The sequence below is a fragment of the Pseudorasbora parva genome, chromosome 5, assembly GCF_024679245.1.
Source record: "Pseudorasbora parva isolate DD20220531a chromosome 5, ASM2467924v1, whole genome shotgun sequence".
NCBI lineage: Eukaryota > Metazoa > Chordata > Actinopteri > Cypriniformes > Gobionidae > Pseudorasbora > Pseudorasbora parva.
In genome coordinates, this window is record NC_090176.1 from 23,775,879 (window position 1) to 23,788,233 (window position 12,355).

General features: G+C 38.1%; 1 protein-coding gene across 1 annotated transcript; it reads left to right on the forward strand.

Moving 5' to 3' along the window:
• Positions 1–215: 215 nt before the first annotated feature.
• On the forward strand, positions 216–12,355 carry ehhadh (enoyl-CoA, hydratase/3-hydroxyacyl CoA dehydrogenase). The gene is made up of 7 exons (XM_067443568.1): positions 216–560; positions 858–961; positions 1,056–1,225; positions 1,379–1,490; positions 5,433–5,537; positions 9,492–9,833; positions 11,016–12,355. The coding sequence occupies exons 1-7, from the start codon at positions 487–489 to the stop codon at positions 12,266–12,268; spliced, it is 2,160 nt and encodes a 719-aa protein (XP_067299669.1). The 5' UTR covers positions 216–486; the 3' UTR covers positions 12,269–12,355.

The window sequence follows — 12,355 nt, forward strand, 5'->3', positions numbered from 1 at the left end:
ATAAGTTTATATAAAATTTTCATATTTTATTTAACTATGCATGTTCCTTTATACATAAATACGGAAGTATTACTTAAATTATAAAGAGAAAATTCAAAATGTTTATATCAAAAATATATATTACGACGTTCGTCTTTCACCAAATCGGTTAAGTCTATTCGGCGGAGGTCACGTCACGTAATTAATATTCATGAGCCAGTCCTTGAACGTAGTAGAATTTGTAAATTCGCTTCCGCGAATGGACGTGTACTCTGCGGTAACCAGATGTGATTTTAACTTTTTTTTGTATTACTTTTTTTTTGGCAAAGCAACGTGTTTATACTATCGCACTAAAAATTAATTGCCAAGACATGTAGGAGATGTAACTTAAAGATAGCTTAAAATAAATTATAGTGGGTGTGATTGCATTGACGCATTTTGCTGGTGACAAGTTCCAAAGTCCTGCAGATCTCTCAACTCACAACAACTCACACACACACAAACACAATGGCCCGATATGAAATTGTTAAACGATCAGTTGCTCTGATCACTCTTACCAACCCACCAGTCAATTCCTTAAGGTAAGTAAAAACCTGTTTATTACTAATAATAAATAATGCATTTACATTTTGTCCAATCCATTTGCATTTGTTAATAAAGCAAGACTAAACTAATTAACAGACTCTTGCACATATTTTCCTACTAATATGTATTACATTTTATAAAACTGTTGCGTAAACATTTTTTATTATTTTTTACAAATTATATTTTTCACATAGATACAAAGTGTGCTTGAAAAGTAAAGTGTATTAATATAAACCCACTCAAGTCAATGAACAATAGTGATTTTAACATGGCCATTTGGTCTTTTTCCTTAGTTCTGCAGTGCGTCATGGCATTGCAAAGACCATGGAGCGAGCCCAGAGTGACCCAAAGGTCACGGCCGTGGTGATCTGTGGAGAGAATGGAAGATTCTGTGGAGGTTAGAATATCAAAGACAAACATCAAAGACTGAATTGCTTGTACTGGCTGAGTTATGTAAGAAGACCATCTGATGATAATGCATTTTGCTGCAGGTGCAGACATCCGTGAGTTTGCTGGGCCTATGAGAGGACCTCCTCTGGTACCCTTGTTGGATTCCATAGAGGCAGGAGAGAAGCCTGTGGTTGCCGCTATAGAGGGGGTGGCTCTAGGCGGGGGTCTTGAATTGGCCCTAGTCTGTCACTACCGTATTGCACACTCTAAGGTAAACACTTCTGTTTATTTGTTATGAACATATCGTTAGTTAGTGGGTTGAACTTTGATATCAATATTTAAAGTTAATTAGAGAAGGAAAGGTTGTTGTTGGTTTATGGTTTATGCACTAATTGTGTAGTGTATAGTGTATTATGCGTTCCAGGCACGTCTTGGACTTCCAGAGGTGACTTTGGGCATCCTGCCAGCTGCTGGGGGAACTCAGCGTCTTCCCAGGCTCATTGGCATTCCTGCTGCCATAGAACTAATCACCACTGGTAAATCATACACTTGGCCTATTGGCACACCCACAATTCACCCTAACAGATTTCAGCCTATTTGCCAATTTCAGCCACATGCCCTCTCTGTAAATCCTAGCTCTGTAAATAAACATACAAGTCAAAGTCAGTAATTGCAAGTGAAATAAAAATGCCCTGCAGAGATTATTTGTGAGTTTCCCGATTGACTAAAAGCTAAGCCCTTAATCCTTTCTTATTTTTTTGCTACTCAGTAAGTCCCATCTCTGATATTTAAATGTTTCAATTATTTAAAGTTACACTATGTAACTTTTCCGTCTGCTAGAGGGTGATTATTGAAAACAAAGGCATAGCTTGATGATGCCAAGTTTGAGCTCAGAATCTTGGGACAAGTGGAAAAGAATCGGGATAGGACACGGGCAGAAATCATGTTCATGGATGCAGTTATTAACATTACTGTAGTGTGAAGCAGAGCAGTAGCGAATGTTAAGGGAGCTGAGCAAGGCCGCTGGAGCGATTGTTACGCGAACACGGCTCGCAAGCAGCGGGACTTTTATTATGACGGGACACAGTCGCCAGTGCCATTTCCTCTTTTGGGGTGATGAGTATGAGGTAACACAACTCTGTTTATCATATTCGATACATTAAGTATGTTTAAAATGATGCTATGCCGTTGCTCTGTGCGTTCGCTCAGCGGCTGCTGTGACACTTGTTCACACTGCTAAGAGTAAAGCGCTTCTGCCAAATAAAACTGGAAACCGAGGGTAACGCAGATATGACGCAATTGACAGGCGACTCCCTCAGACGTCCAAATTCCTTGGTTAAAATATTAATTTTCTCACAAATAGTTAGAAGCATTTGGGATATTGTAAGAACTCAACTGAATAAAATATATAACACTGGCCTGGTGTTTTTTGGATATTTTATTGCAAAAATCATAGTTAGTGAACCTTTAATCAATAGTTAATTAAAGGAATAGTTCACCCAAAAATAAAAAAATATGTTTATCTGCTTACCCATAGGGGATCCAAGGTGTGTTTTTTTATTCAGTAGAACACAAAGGCAGAGCTGCCAACTTTTCTAAAAAACTTAGAGTGAGATTTGGTGGTGCCAACCAAAATGTTGCCGTACAAAGCAAAAATTGCAAAAAATAAATAAACAAATAAATAATAATAATAATAGCTCTCTCTATATATGCATCTGCATTTAAATGGGGTACTATTGTTCGTTTGTTTTTTGCATCTATATGGCGGTTTGTATACATCCTATAGACACACACAATTTTAAAGCAGAGACAGTGGCGTAACTTAGTAATGACGGATCCAGTGAGGGTATGACAAAAATGGTAAAACTTTAGTTTAGGGTCCAATTCTATATTAGGATATTGGCTGTTTATTGCTACTTATAAATCAAATATTAAGGCCTTATTCTGTATAGGACCTACATCCCTTAATCATAATAAAGGCACAGTTTTATAATCACTGAGATTCCAAATGTGAGGTAGTTAGGGGGGTTCGGGGGCATGCACGATGCACCCCCGAGAAAATTTTGATTTCTATGATCTACATATGTGCATTTTAATATGTTCTGAAGACCAAAATTTTTTTGATAACAATAGCTTAAAAACCATGTCAAGGACAATTTTCGTCAGTGAAGAAAGTAAATCTGGTTAACTGATATTTATGTTTTATGAATCATTTTTGCAGACACGTTAATTTATTGAAGGCTACTGGGAAAGGTGACTACGTTTATTAAATTAATTCACAATATGCACACATTCATTAGGCTACTAATCTTATGCCCAATACAGGCAGAAAAAAACTGAGCTATTTAATTTACTGAAGGCAACAAATGGAATTGATTTAGACCATTTTAGTTGGCCATGATTCAGACCAACTAAAATCAGTAGCTTAGTTTGGTATAGTTCTTTTTGCGTGCATCTCTCTCCAACACATACAGAGATTCGCGATTGCACTGGACCATAGACCGTAGCACTGGACACGATTTAAGTGCAGGCATATTCTCTGAGTGAGCCCAGAGAAAAATCTTCCAAGTGCAGCGTATCTGAGATCGCACGCAGAGTTCTCGCGTACGAGCAGGGAGATTCGCTCTCGGCACATTACATTCCGCGCGCGAGAAGAGAGATATTTGCGCTCGCGCATTATATTCCGCGCGCGAGCAGAGAGATTCGCGCTCGCGCACTACATTAATGTACTTTCGCGCTGCAATAATGCGCTCTCGACGGGGCCTCCCAAGATAAGGCGGGGCCCTAGGCGACCGGCTCTGATTAAGAGTTGCTCATCAGGTAGATCTATAGATAAACTTATCTTTCAGGCATTTGACCGACAGGGTTGACACTTCAGCGTGAGAAATAAGGGGTGTGGCGTGTGAGCGTGTGAAACCAATCAAATGCGTGTGTCTCACGGCCAATGCGTGAGAGTTGGCAGCTCTGTAAAGGACGATTTTTAACTCCAATCGGTGCTCTTATAATGCATGTCAATGGGGTGTTTTTCTATGAGAGTAAACACATATATACGAATCCATATTAAACCCTGTGGCTCGTGGCGACACGTATAATGACACTTTGGCCATTCACTTTTTAAAGCATCATTATATTTAAACTGCAACACATGAAGAGAGTATCTGCATTAAAGACCCACGAATGGCAGATCAACATGTGGCTACATTTCTCTCCGATATGAAAGAAAATTAAACTGAATGTGGAGGATTTTAACTGTGACGATGATTGTAGGCCGTTCAAACTGTGATGATATGCACTTAACTAAGCAACAGTTTCCATTATAGATGATGAAGTAGTATACCCCAAAACTTGCATACTCTTCTGCTACACACTCAAAAGAATATAGTTTTTGTTCACAAAAAGAGTACATACTTTTAGGATGTACTATAAGTAGGCGAATTGGGACGCAGCACCACTGTCTGAGGTAACATACGGGCACGAGGCTACATTGCGCATGTGTCCAATCGTGTGACACACGACACACACGCTCCGAACTGAGACAAGCGAACCAAATTTATTTAATTTACAAATGTACTGTGCCACCCCTAATTTTATATATATATATATATACATATATATATATATATATATATATATATATATATATATATATATATATATATATATATATATATATATATATATATATATATAATGTGTGTGTGTGTGTGTGTGTGTGTGTGTGTGTGTGTGTGTGTGTGTATGTGTATGTATTTTTTTTATTTTTATTAATTTTTATTTATTTATAAAAATGTAAGCAATGTGGCAGTACATTTTGGTTTCAGTTAATAATTCAAACTTTTCCCACAAGGTGTCAGCATTGTACAAGTGTTTCTGATAGTTTTTTTTTTTAGGGCTTATAGTCAAGTCACCTTTATTTATATAGCACTTTATACAGGAGAGATTGTTTCAAAGCAGCTTTACAGGGATAAACAGAAAAATAATGATTTAATGATGCAAACAGATTTTAATGTGGCTGTAAAGCAGCTCAAAAAGAAAAGTGTCATTGTTCAGTCAAGGCCAGTTCAGGCAACAGTACATCAAAAAATGAAAACTGCCATTATTTACCATAACTCATGACATTCCAAAACAAACTATCTTATTTTTTGGGGTGGAACTAAATTCTCACAATTTCACAATGGCCACATATATCTTCTTCTTTTTTTTTTTTTTTTTTTTTTTAAAAGAGCTGTATGAGCATTCTTTAAAAGGTCTTATTTTTTTCCTCTGGTAAAATGAAACGCTGTGAGGGTTAGTAATTTATTTTAATTTCTGGGTGAACTAATCCTTTAACAAATGCGATTTCAGTTGTTTTACGGTTATGATGGGATTTTCCTCACCTATTGTTATAATATATTAAGCAGAGAAATAATCACATAAAGCACCCCCACATCGCTCAGTTTCTCTTTTACCAACAGCCGAATTATTGTGTTATATTGCAGGCCGCCATGTCTCTTCCCAGGAGGCTCTGAAGCTGGGCATCGTTGACCAGGTCACAGAGCAGAATGCTTGTGAGGTGGCTGTGGAGTTTGCCCTGAGAGCTGTAGGTATGTCATGTCAGCATGAGATTGCAAAGCAGAAATGCGGATATTAAAAGACTAAACAGTAAAAGCAGGCAGAGTCTTTGGCAGGCTTTCAGAGTCAGGGGACGCACCAGATAAATCCTTTGTCACAACAAATGGAATTAATGTTTCATATCCTTGTCAACGAGTTTCAGAGTCGTTCTGGGCTTTTGATCTATTTTTTAAGAAGTGGAAAGGAACAGACATTATTAGAATATGAATTGTGACCCCTCTGAGTATTGGAGAACACATTAAACGAATTAAATTTTTTGTTTCGTTTTTTGTATGAAAACAGTTCTTGAGGATTATTACAGATCTTTTATTCACTTTTATGATACGATGGTCTTCATATCACCTCGAACCTGTTCAAAACATGCAAAATGTTAATGATTATATTTAGGGACTAGACTCTTAAAAAGTTGTCTGCAAAATGATATACGGGGCAAGTGAAGTCAAAAACCTTTGTTTATACTGTCGCTTGGAGCGTCTTGAATCGTGCTCTCTTTAAAAAATAATTAGAGACTCTCTCTCTCAGCTTCTGGAAAATGAATGCCAATTTTTCACCTTCTGCTTGACCCCCATTTCCTCCAGTAATGAAAAATCATATGAGAGCAATTAAATCATTGAAATGATTGCCGGCTCTCTGAAGTATTTCTGTAAAATTATTCAGCTTTTTTAGGTCTACGGTAAGTGCAGCTGTTTATTATGCTCTATAGACCACACATTCTCATTGAGAGTGTGGGAGCCAGATCTCTTGTAATATGAATGTTGTGAGTGACTCTTACGGAGAGATCAGGGTTCATCTAGAGTCGGGATAAGCTCTGGAGGGAGATTAAAGATTGGCCACAAAAGCTAATGCTCTCAATGTAATGACACGCTGAGCGAAGATCAACCCGGCCAAATCCTTGCAACAGTCAACTAAATGGAATTGAGGAGCAGCCGTGGGCACAGGTATGGTGGACAACAGCCAAATGTGTCTGATTTACTGACTAATGGTAAATTGTAAATGGTCCAAATCAGTCAAATTTGTCAGACGGGCTGATTCCATCTCAAAATGTGACAACACAGAAAATGTTTAAGGAGAATGGCTGAAAATTAGCCTGGATGATAAAGCTCATGTTAGCCTGGATGATCTTAATATCTATTGTGAGATAGTAGGTTCCCAGAGGTAAAAAACAAACAAACAAAAAGCACTAAAACAATCTAAAAGTCTATACTGTCACTGTCACTATACTGTCACTATATATATATATATATATGTGGAAAATACGTTTTTGAACACCCTGCTATTTTGCAAGTTCTCCCACTTAGAAATCATGGAGGAGTCTGAAATTGTCATCGTAGGTGCATGTCCACTGTGAGAGATATAATCTAAAAAATAAATAAATCCAGAAATCACAATGTATGCTTTTTTTTAACTATTTATTTGTATGATACAGCTGCAAATAAGTATTTGAACACCTGAGAAAATCAATATTAATATTTGGTACAGTAGCCTTTGTTTGCAATTACAGAGGTCAAACGTTTCTTGTAGTTTTTCACTAGGTTTGCGCACACTGCAGGAGGGATTTTGCCCCACTCCTCCACACAGATCTTCTCTAGATCAGTCAGGTTTCTGGCCTGTTGCTGAGAAACACAGAGTTTGAGCTCCCTCCAAAGATTCTCTATTGGGTTTAGGTCTGGAGACTGGCTAGGCCACGGCAGAACCTTGATATGCTTCTTACAGAGACACTCCTTGGTTATCCTGGCTGTGTGCTTCGGGTCATTGTCAAGTTGGAAGACCCAGCCTCGACCCATCTTCAATGCTCTAACTAAGGGAAGGAGGTTGTTCCCCAAAATCTCTCAATACATGGTCCTGGTCCTCCTTAATACAGTGCAGTCGCCCTGTCCCATGTGCAGAAAAACACCTCCAAAGCATGATGCTACCACCCCCATGCTTCACAGAAGGGATGGTGTTCATGGGATGGTACTCATCATTCTTCTTCCTCCAAACATGTTTAGTGGAATTATGACCAAAAAGTTCTATTTTGGTCTCATCTGACCACATGACTTTCTCCCATGACTCCTCTGGATCATCCAAATGGTCATTGGCAAACTTAAGACGGGCCTGGACATGTGCTGGTTTAAGCAGGGGAACCTGTGCCATGCATGACTTCAAACCATGACGTCTTAGTGTATTACCAAAAGTAACCTTGGAAACAGTGGTCCCAGCTCTTTTCAGGTCATTGACCAGCTCCTCCCGTGTAGTTCTGGGCTGATTTCTCACCTTTCTTAGGATCATTGAGACCCCACGTGGTGATATATATATATATATATATATATATATATATATATATATATATATATATATATATATATATATATATATATATATATGTATATGTATATATATATGTATATGTATATGTATATATGTGTGTGTGTGTTTTATTTAAAAAAATGTTTAACCTTTTTTTGGATGTGATTAATCACTAATATATATTCAAAAGTGACAGTTGGGACTTGAACACTGTTTTCAAATATTTTAATTTTACATAAATTATAATGAATAAATTTGTATCATAGTTTCCACAAAATATTTGAATAATAATAATAATAATAATAATAATGTTTTTTGAGCAGTACATTTGCATATTAAAATTATTTCTGAAGGATAATGTTAACATTTTAAAATATATTACAATTTTTAAATGTATTATTTCACAATACTGCAGTTTTTTCTGTGCTATTGTTGAAATAAATGCAGCCTTACCGACTCTTGAATGGTTGCATATATGAATATCGTGCAAATAATTGAATACTTCATAATGACTATACTGAAAGATTTAGATTGTATTTATCACAGTGCTTTATGGGATGAGTAGTTAATCTACATGTAAAGCAGTTTGTTATATTAATGTTTTTAAATTTTAGATTTATTTAGTTATTGATTTATTTGCCTCAAATCTAATGTTGAATGTTGCGATTAATCTTGTTGCTGCTTTGTTTAGTTCTTAGATTACAATTCTTTGCCTGAAGAATTTGTTTTAGACCCCTTTTTCCAATGAGTGGAAAATACAAGATTGTTATGCTTTTGTTCTTTTTTATTCAGTTATTTATTTAATAAAAAAACATGCCACACTCCCTAAACACTTTTTGTAGGATCTCACTCTCTGCACTCATAGCTACAGAGATTTATCTTGTTTTCCAGTTGCTGAAACATCTGCCACATGCACCTATCAGGATCTGACCCAGCCCTACTTACAATAATTCACAGCATTAGTGATTCAAGTCCTGCCCACAGCACCACAGATTAACCACAGCAACATCTGTATTGTGCACTATAGCATTGCACACTAGACATTAAACTGGACACTCGTGCTTCTTTTAATTTACTTGAAAGGAACAACACTGTTTTGAAATACTTATTTCTGTCAATATACTTTTTATTGATTGCTCAATCAGGACAGTGCAGAAAACAGTCAGGACTGGTGCTGGCCCTTTAAGGCTCATCAGAATGACCCAGATTCCAGAGAGAAAGATGAATCTAATGTAGTTAGACGCTATATTGAATCAGGTACCGCCCTGCATAATCATTTTAGTGAAGCAGGAAGTCAAATGCTAGAACCTCTGATAAATTTAAAAACAATGCCATTTTGGGTTGTGTGTGTGTGTGTGTATATGCCAAGAGGTCTAATGTCTAATGTCTGTGTGCTTTTAATGGTTACACACTTTCAGAAATCCAACATATTCAGAGTCATTCAACACAAAGTATTTTGGAATATCTTGTTGACCAATCCATTGCAATGTCATTTTTGTGCAATAAATTCAACTGATCCAGAGTAATTGCCACGTTTGTTACAAAACAACTATAAGAACTACACCTGGTTCAATACAGTCCACTGTCCTTTATTTATCACATTTTTTTATATTTTGATATATCCATTATATCTTTTACAGCCAAACCGCTGTCTTCCCGAAGACTGAGCGCGCTGACCATGCCTTGCCCTCCAGATCTGGATGCCCTGTTAGAAGCCGTCACAATGCAGGTTCAAAAGAAGGCTCGGGGAGTGATGGCACCTTTGGCTTGTGTTCAGGCAGTGCGGGCAGCTGCTACAATGCCTTACAGCCAGGGAATAAAGCGGGAGAGTGAACTGATGGCCACTCTCTTCAACTCTGGCCAGGCCCGGGCTCTTCAGTACTGCTTCTTTGCTGAGAGGACTGCTGGGAAATGGACTCTACCTAGTGGAGCACAATGGAATAACACCAGACCCAGAGAGATCCGGAGTGCAGCTGTCATAGGTACCAAAAGAGTATGTCTTTATGTGCATGAACAAGACCTGGGGATGGTAGCAGGGTCATTTGGTAAACTAAAACTATTAAAAAAAAAAAAAAAAAACGGTGTAAGTTTTACTTTTAAATGTATGCATTTGGCAGATGCTTTTATCCAAAGTGAATTGCATTACATTCAAGATGCACATTTACATTTGATCAGTTCTTGCTTTCCATTGTAATCAAACTCATGACTTTGGCATTGCTAAAGCTATGCTATACTGTTTGAGCTACAGAAAACTCAATTAAACAAAAAATAGAAATGCTGCCTTGGAAACTAACTGAAATATGTTTAGTTCAAAATGAAATAAAAACTAAAAATAAATCTTAGTATAGTAAAAAAGTAGCATGCATATAAATATTAATATAAAGTATAATGGTATAGAATGTAAACAGTACTTACACAACACTTATATATGTAATATAAGTAAAAACATGTATGACTTTCCATCTTCTGTGCAACATAAAAGAAGATATTTGAACTATTTTACTATTTTTAAATATTTTAACCATTGACTTTAATTGAATGGACAATTCAAAATATGTATTATTATTATTTAATATTATTAAAAAAAATATCTTCTTTTATGGTCCACAGAAGAAATCGAACAATATTGCAATGACATGAAGGTGAATAAATTAATTTTCATTTTTCTGTATCACTTTAATATTCCCCCAAAAAAGAAATACACTTCACTTTTTAACACATAAATTCATATTTACATTTTTAGCACATTAATTCATATTCATATTTACTTTTATTAAACCCAAAGTGACTTAAAAGCGTGATCAGTTTGTGTGGTCCCTGGCAATTGAACCCATTGCTAGTGTCATTCTCTATCTGCTGAACAATAGGAATAAAAAAACTCTTATTTCTGTTCAATATTCTCATCTTGGACAACTTTATCCACACTTATAGGTTGTAAGTGTGCCAATGTTGTTTTCAATGTCTTGTTGAAACAAGCAGAGATGTTCTGTTATCATAGAGGAAGGATGCTGGCATTGTGCAAACCATCATGCATAGAAATATGGCACATTTAGTTCTGCTCAGTTTCACCATCTGCCAATTAACAAGTCTAATTGTGCCTATGTTGTTTTAAATTGATGGTTTTGTTTTACTCTGTATTGAACATTAATTTGTCCCCCTTTTAGGTCTGGGCACTATGGGAAGGGGCATTGCTGTGTCTCTGGCACGTGTGGGAATTTCTGTCATTGCTGTCGAGTCAGACAAGAAACTCATGGAGGCTGGCAGGCAAATGGTGATAGGCATGCTAGAGAGAGATGCCAAAAGACGGGGAGTGAGTGCCTCTCTCAATCTCCTCAAATTCACCCTCAGCTTACAGGACCTGAAAGATGTGGACCTTGTTATTGAAGCAGTCTTTGAAGACATGGCACTTAAGAAGCGTGTTTTCCAAGAATTGTCCAAGGTGTGTAGACCAACCACTCTACTCTGCACCAACACCTCTGGTCTGGATGTGGATGCACTGGCCGGTGTGACGGACAGACCGCAGCTGGTGATTGGGATGCACTTCTTCTCACCGGCACATGTCATGAAGCTCCTAGAAGTTGTCTGTGGGCCTCGTTCCTCAAGTGAAACCGTCTCTACAGCGATGACCCTTGGCAAGAGGATGGGAAAGGTGAGTGTTGCTGTTGGAAACTGCCCTGGTTTTGTTGGAAACCGCATGGTGAAGCCTTACTCCGAGCAAGCCACCTTCCTGCTGGAGGAGGGCGCCACACCTGAACAAATCGACAAGGCTCTGGAGGACTTTGGTTTTGCGATGGGAGTCTTTAGGATGTCTGACCTTGCAGGCCTTGATGTTGGTTGGAGAGTCCGGAAGGAATCTGGGTTGACCGGGCCTGATGTCGACCTGAAAAATCCTCCACGAAGGCGCCAAGGGCGTAAGTACTGCCCCATTCCAGACATGGTCTGTGAGCAAGGCAGGTTTGGCCAGAAGACAGGTCGTGGCTGGTACATTTACGACAAACCTGGGGGTACAAACGCAAAGCCAGATCCACTCATCAAGAACCTCCTTGAGACGTACAGGAGCAGGTACGGCATTCAACCGCGCAATATTACAGATCAGGAAATAATCGAGCGCTGCCTTTTCGCCCTGGCCAACGAGGGCTTTCGTATTATGGAGGATGGCATAGCTGCCCATCCGGAGGATATTGATGTCATCTATCTGTTCGGGTATGGCTTTCCAAGGCACAGAGGCGGGCCCATGTTCTACGCCAGCATGGTGGGTCTGGAAAGAGTCCTGGAGCGGTTGGAGCATTACCACCAAGCCCACCCCGACGTACCTCATTTGGAGCCCAGTCCTCTTCTGAAAAAACTTGTGGCTTGTGGCAGTCCTCCTGTCCAAAAATGGAGAGAGCATATCAAAACAACGCACAGCCATCTCTAAGAGCACGTTGAACAACATGCTAAATATGTTAAGTGTAAAACTACATAAAACCAGTTATTAATAAAGAATCAAGTTTCTCCACTCTTA

Coding starts and splice junctions, on each gene's coding strand:
- ehhadh (XM_067443568.1), top strand. CDS start 487: ATGGCCCGATATGAAATTGTTAAACGATCAGTTGCTCTGATCACTCTT. Junction 1,226..1,378: donor ACCGTATTGCACACTCTAAG/GTAAACACTTCT, acceptor TATGCGTTCCAG/GCACGTCTTGGACTTCCAGA. Junction 1,491..5,432: donor CATAGAACTAATCACCACTG/GTAAATCATACA, acceptor GTTATATTGCAG/GCCGCCATGTCTCTTCCCAG.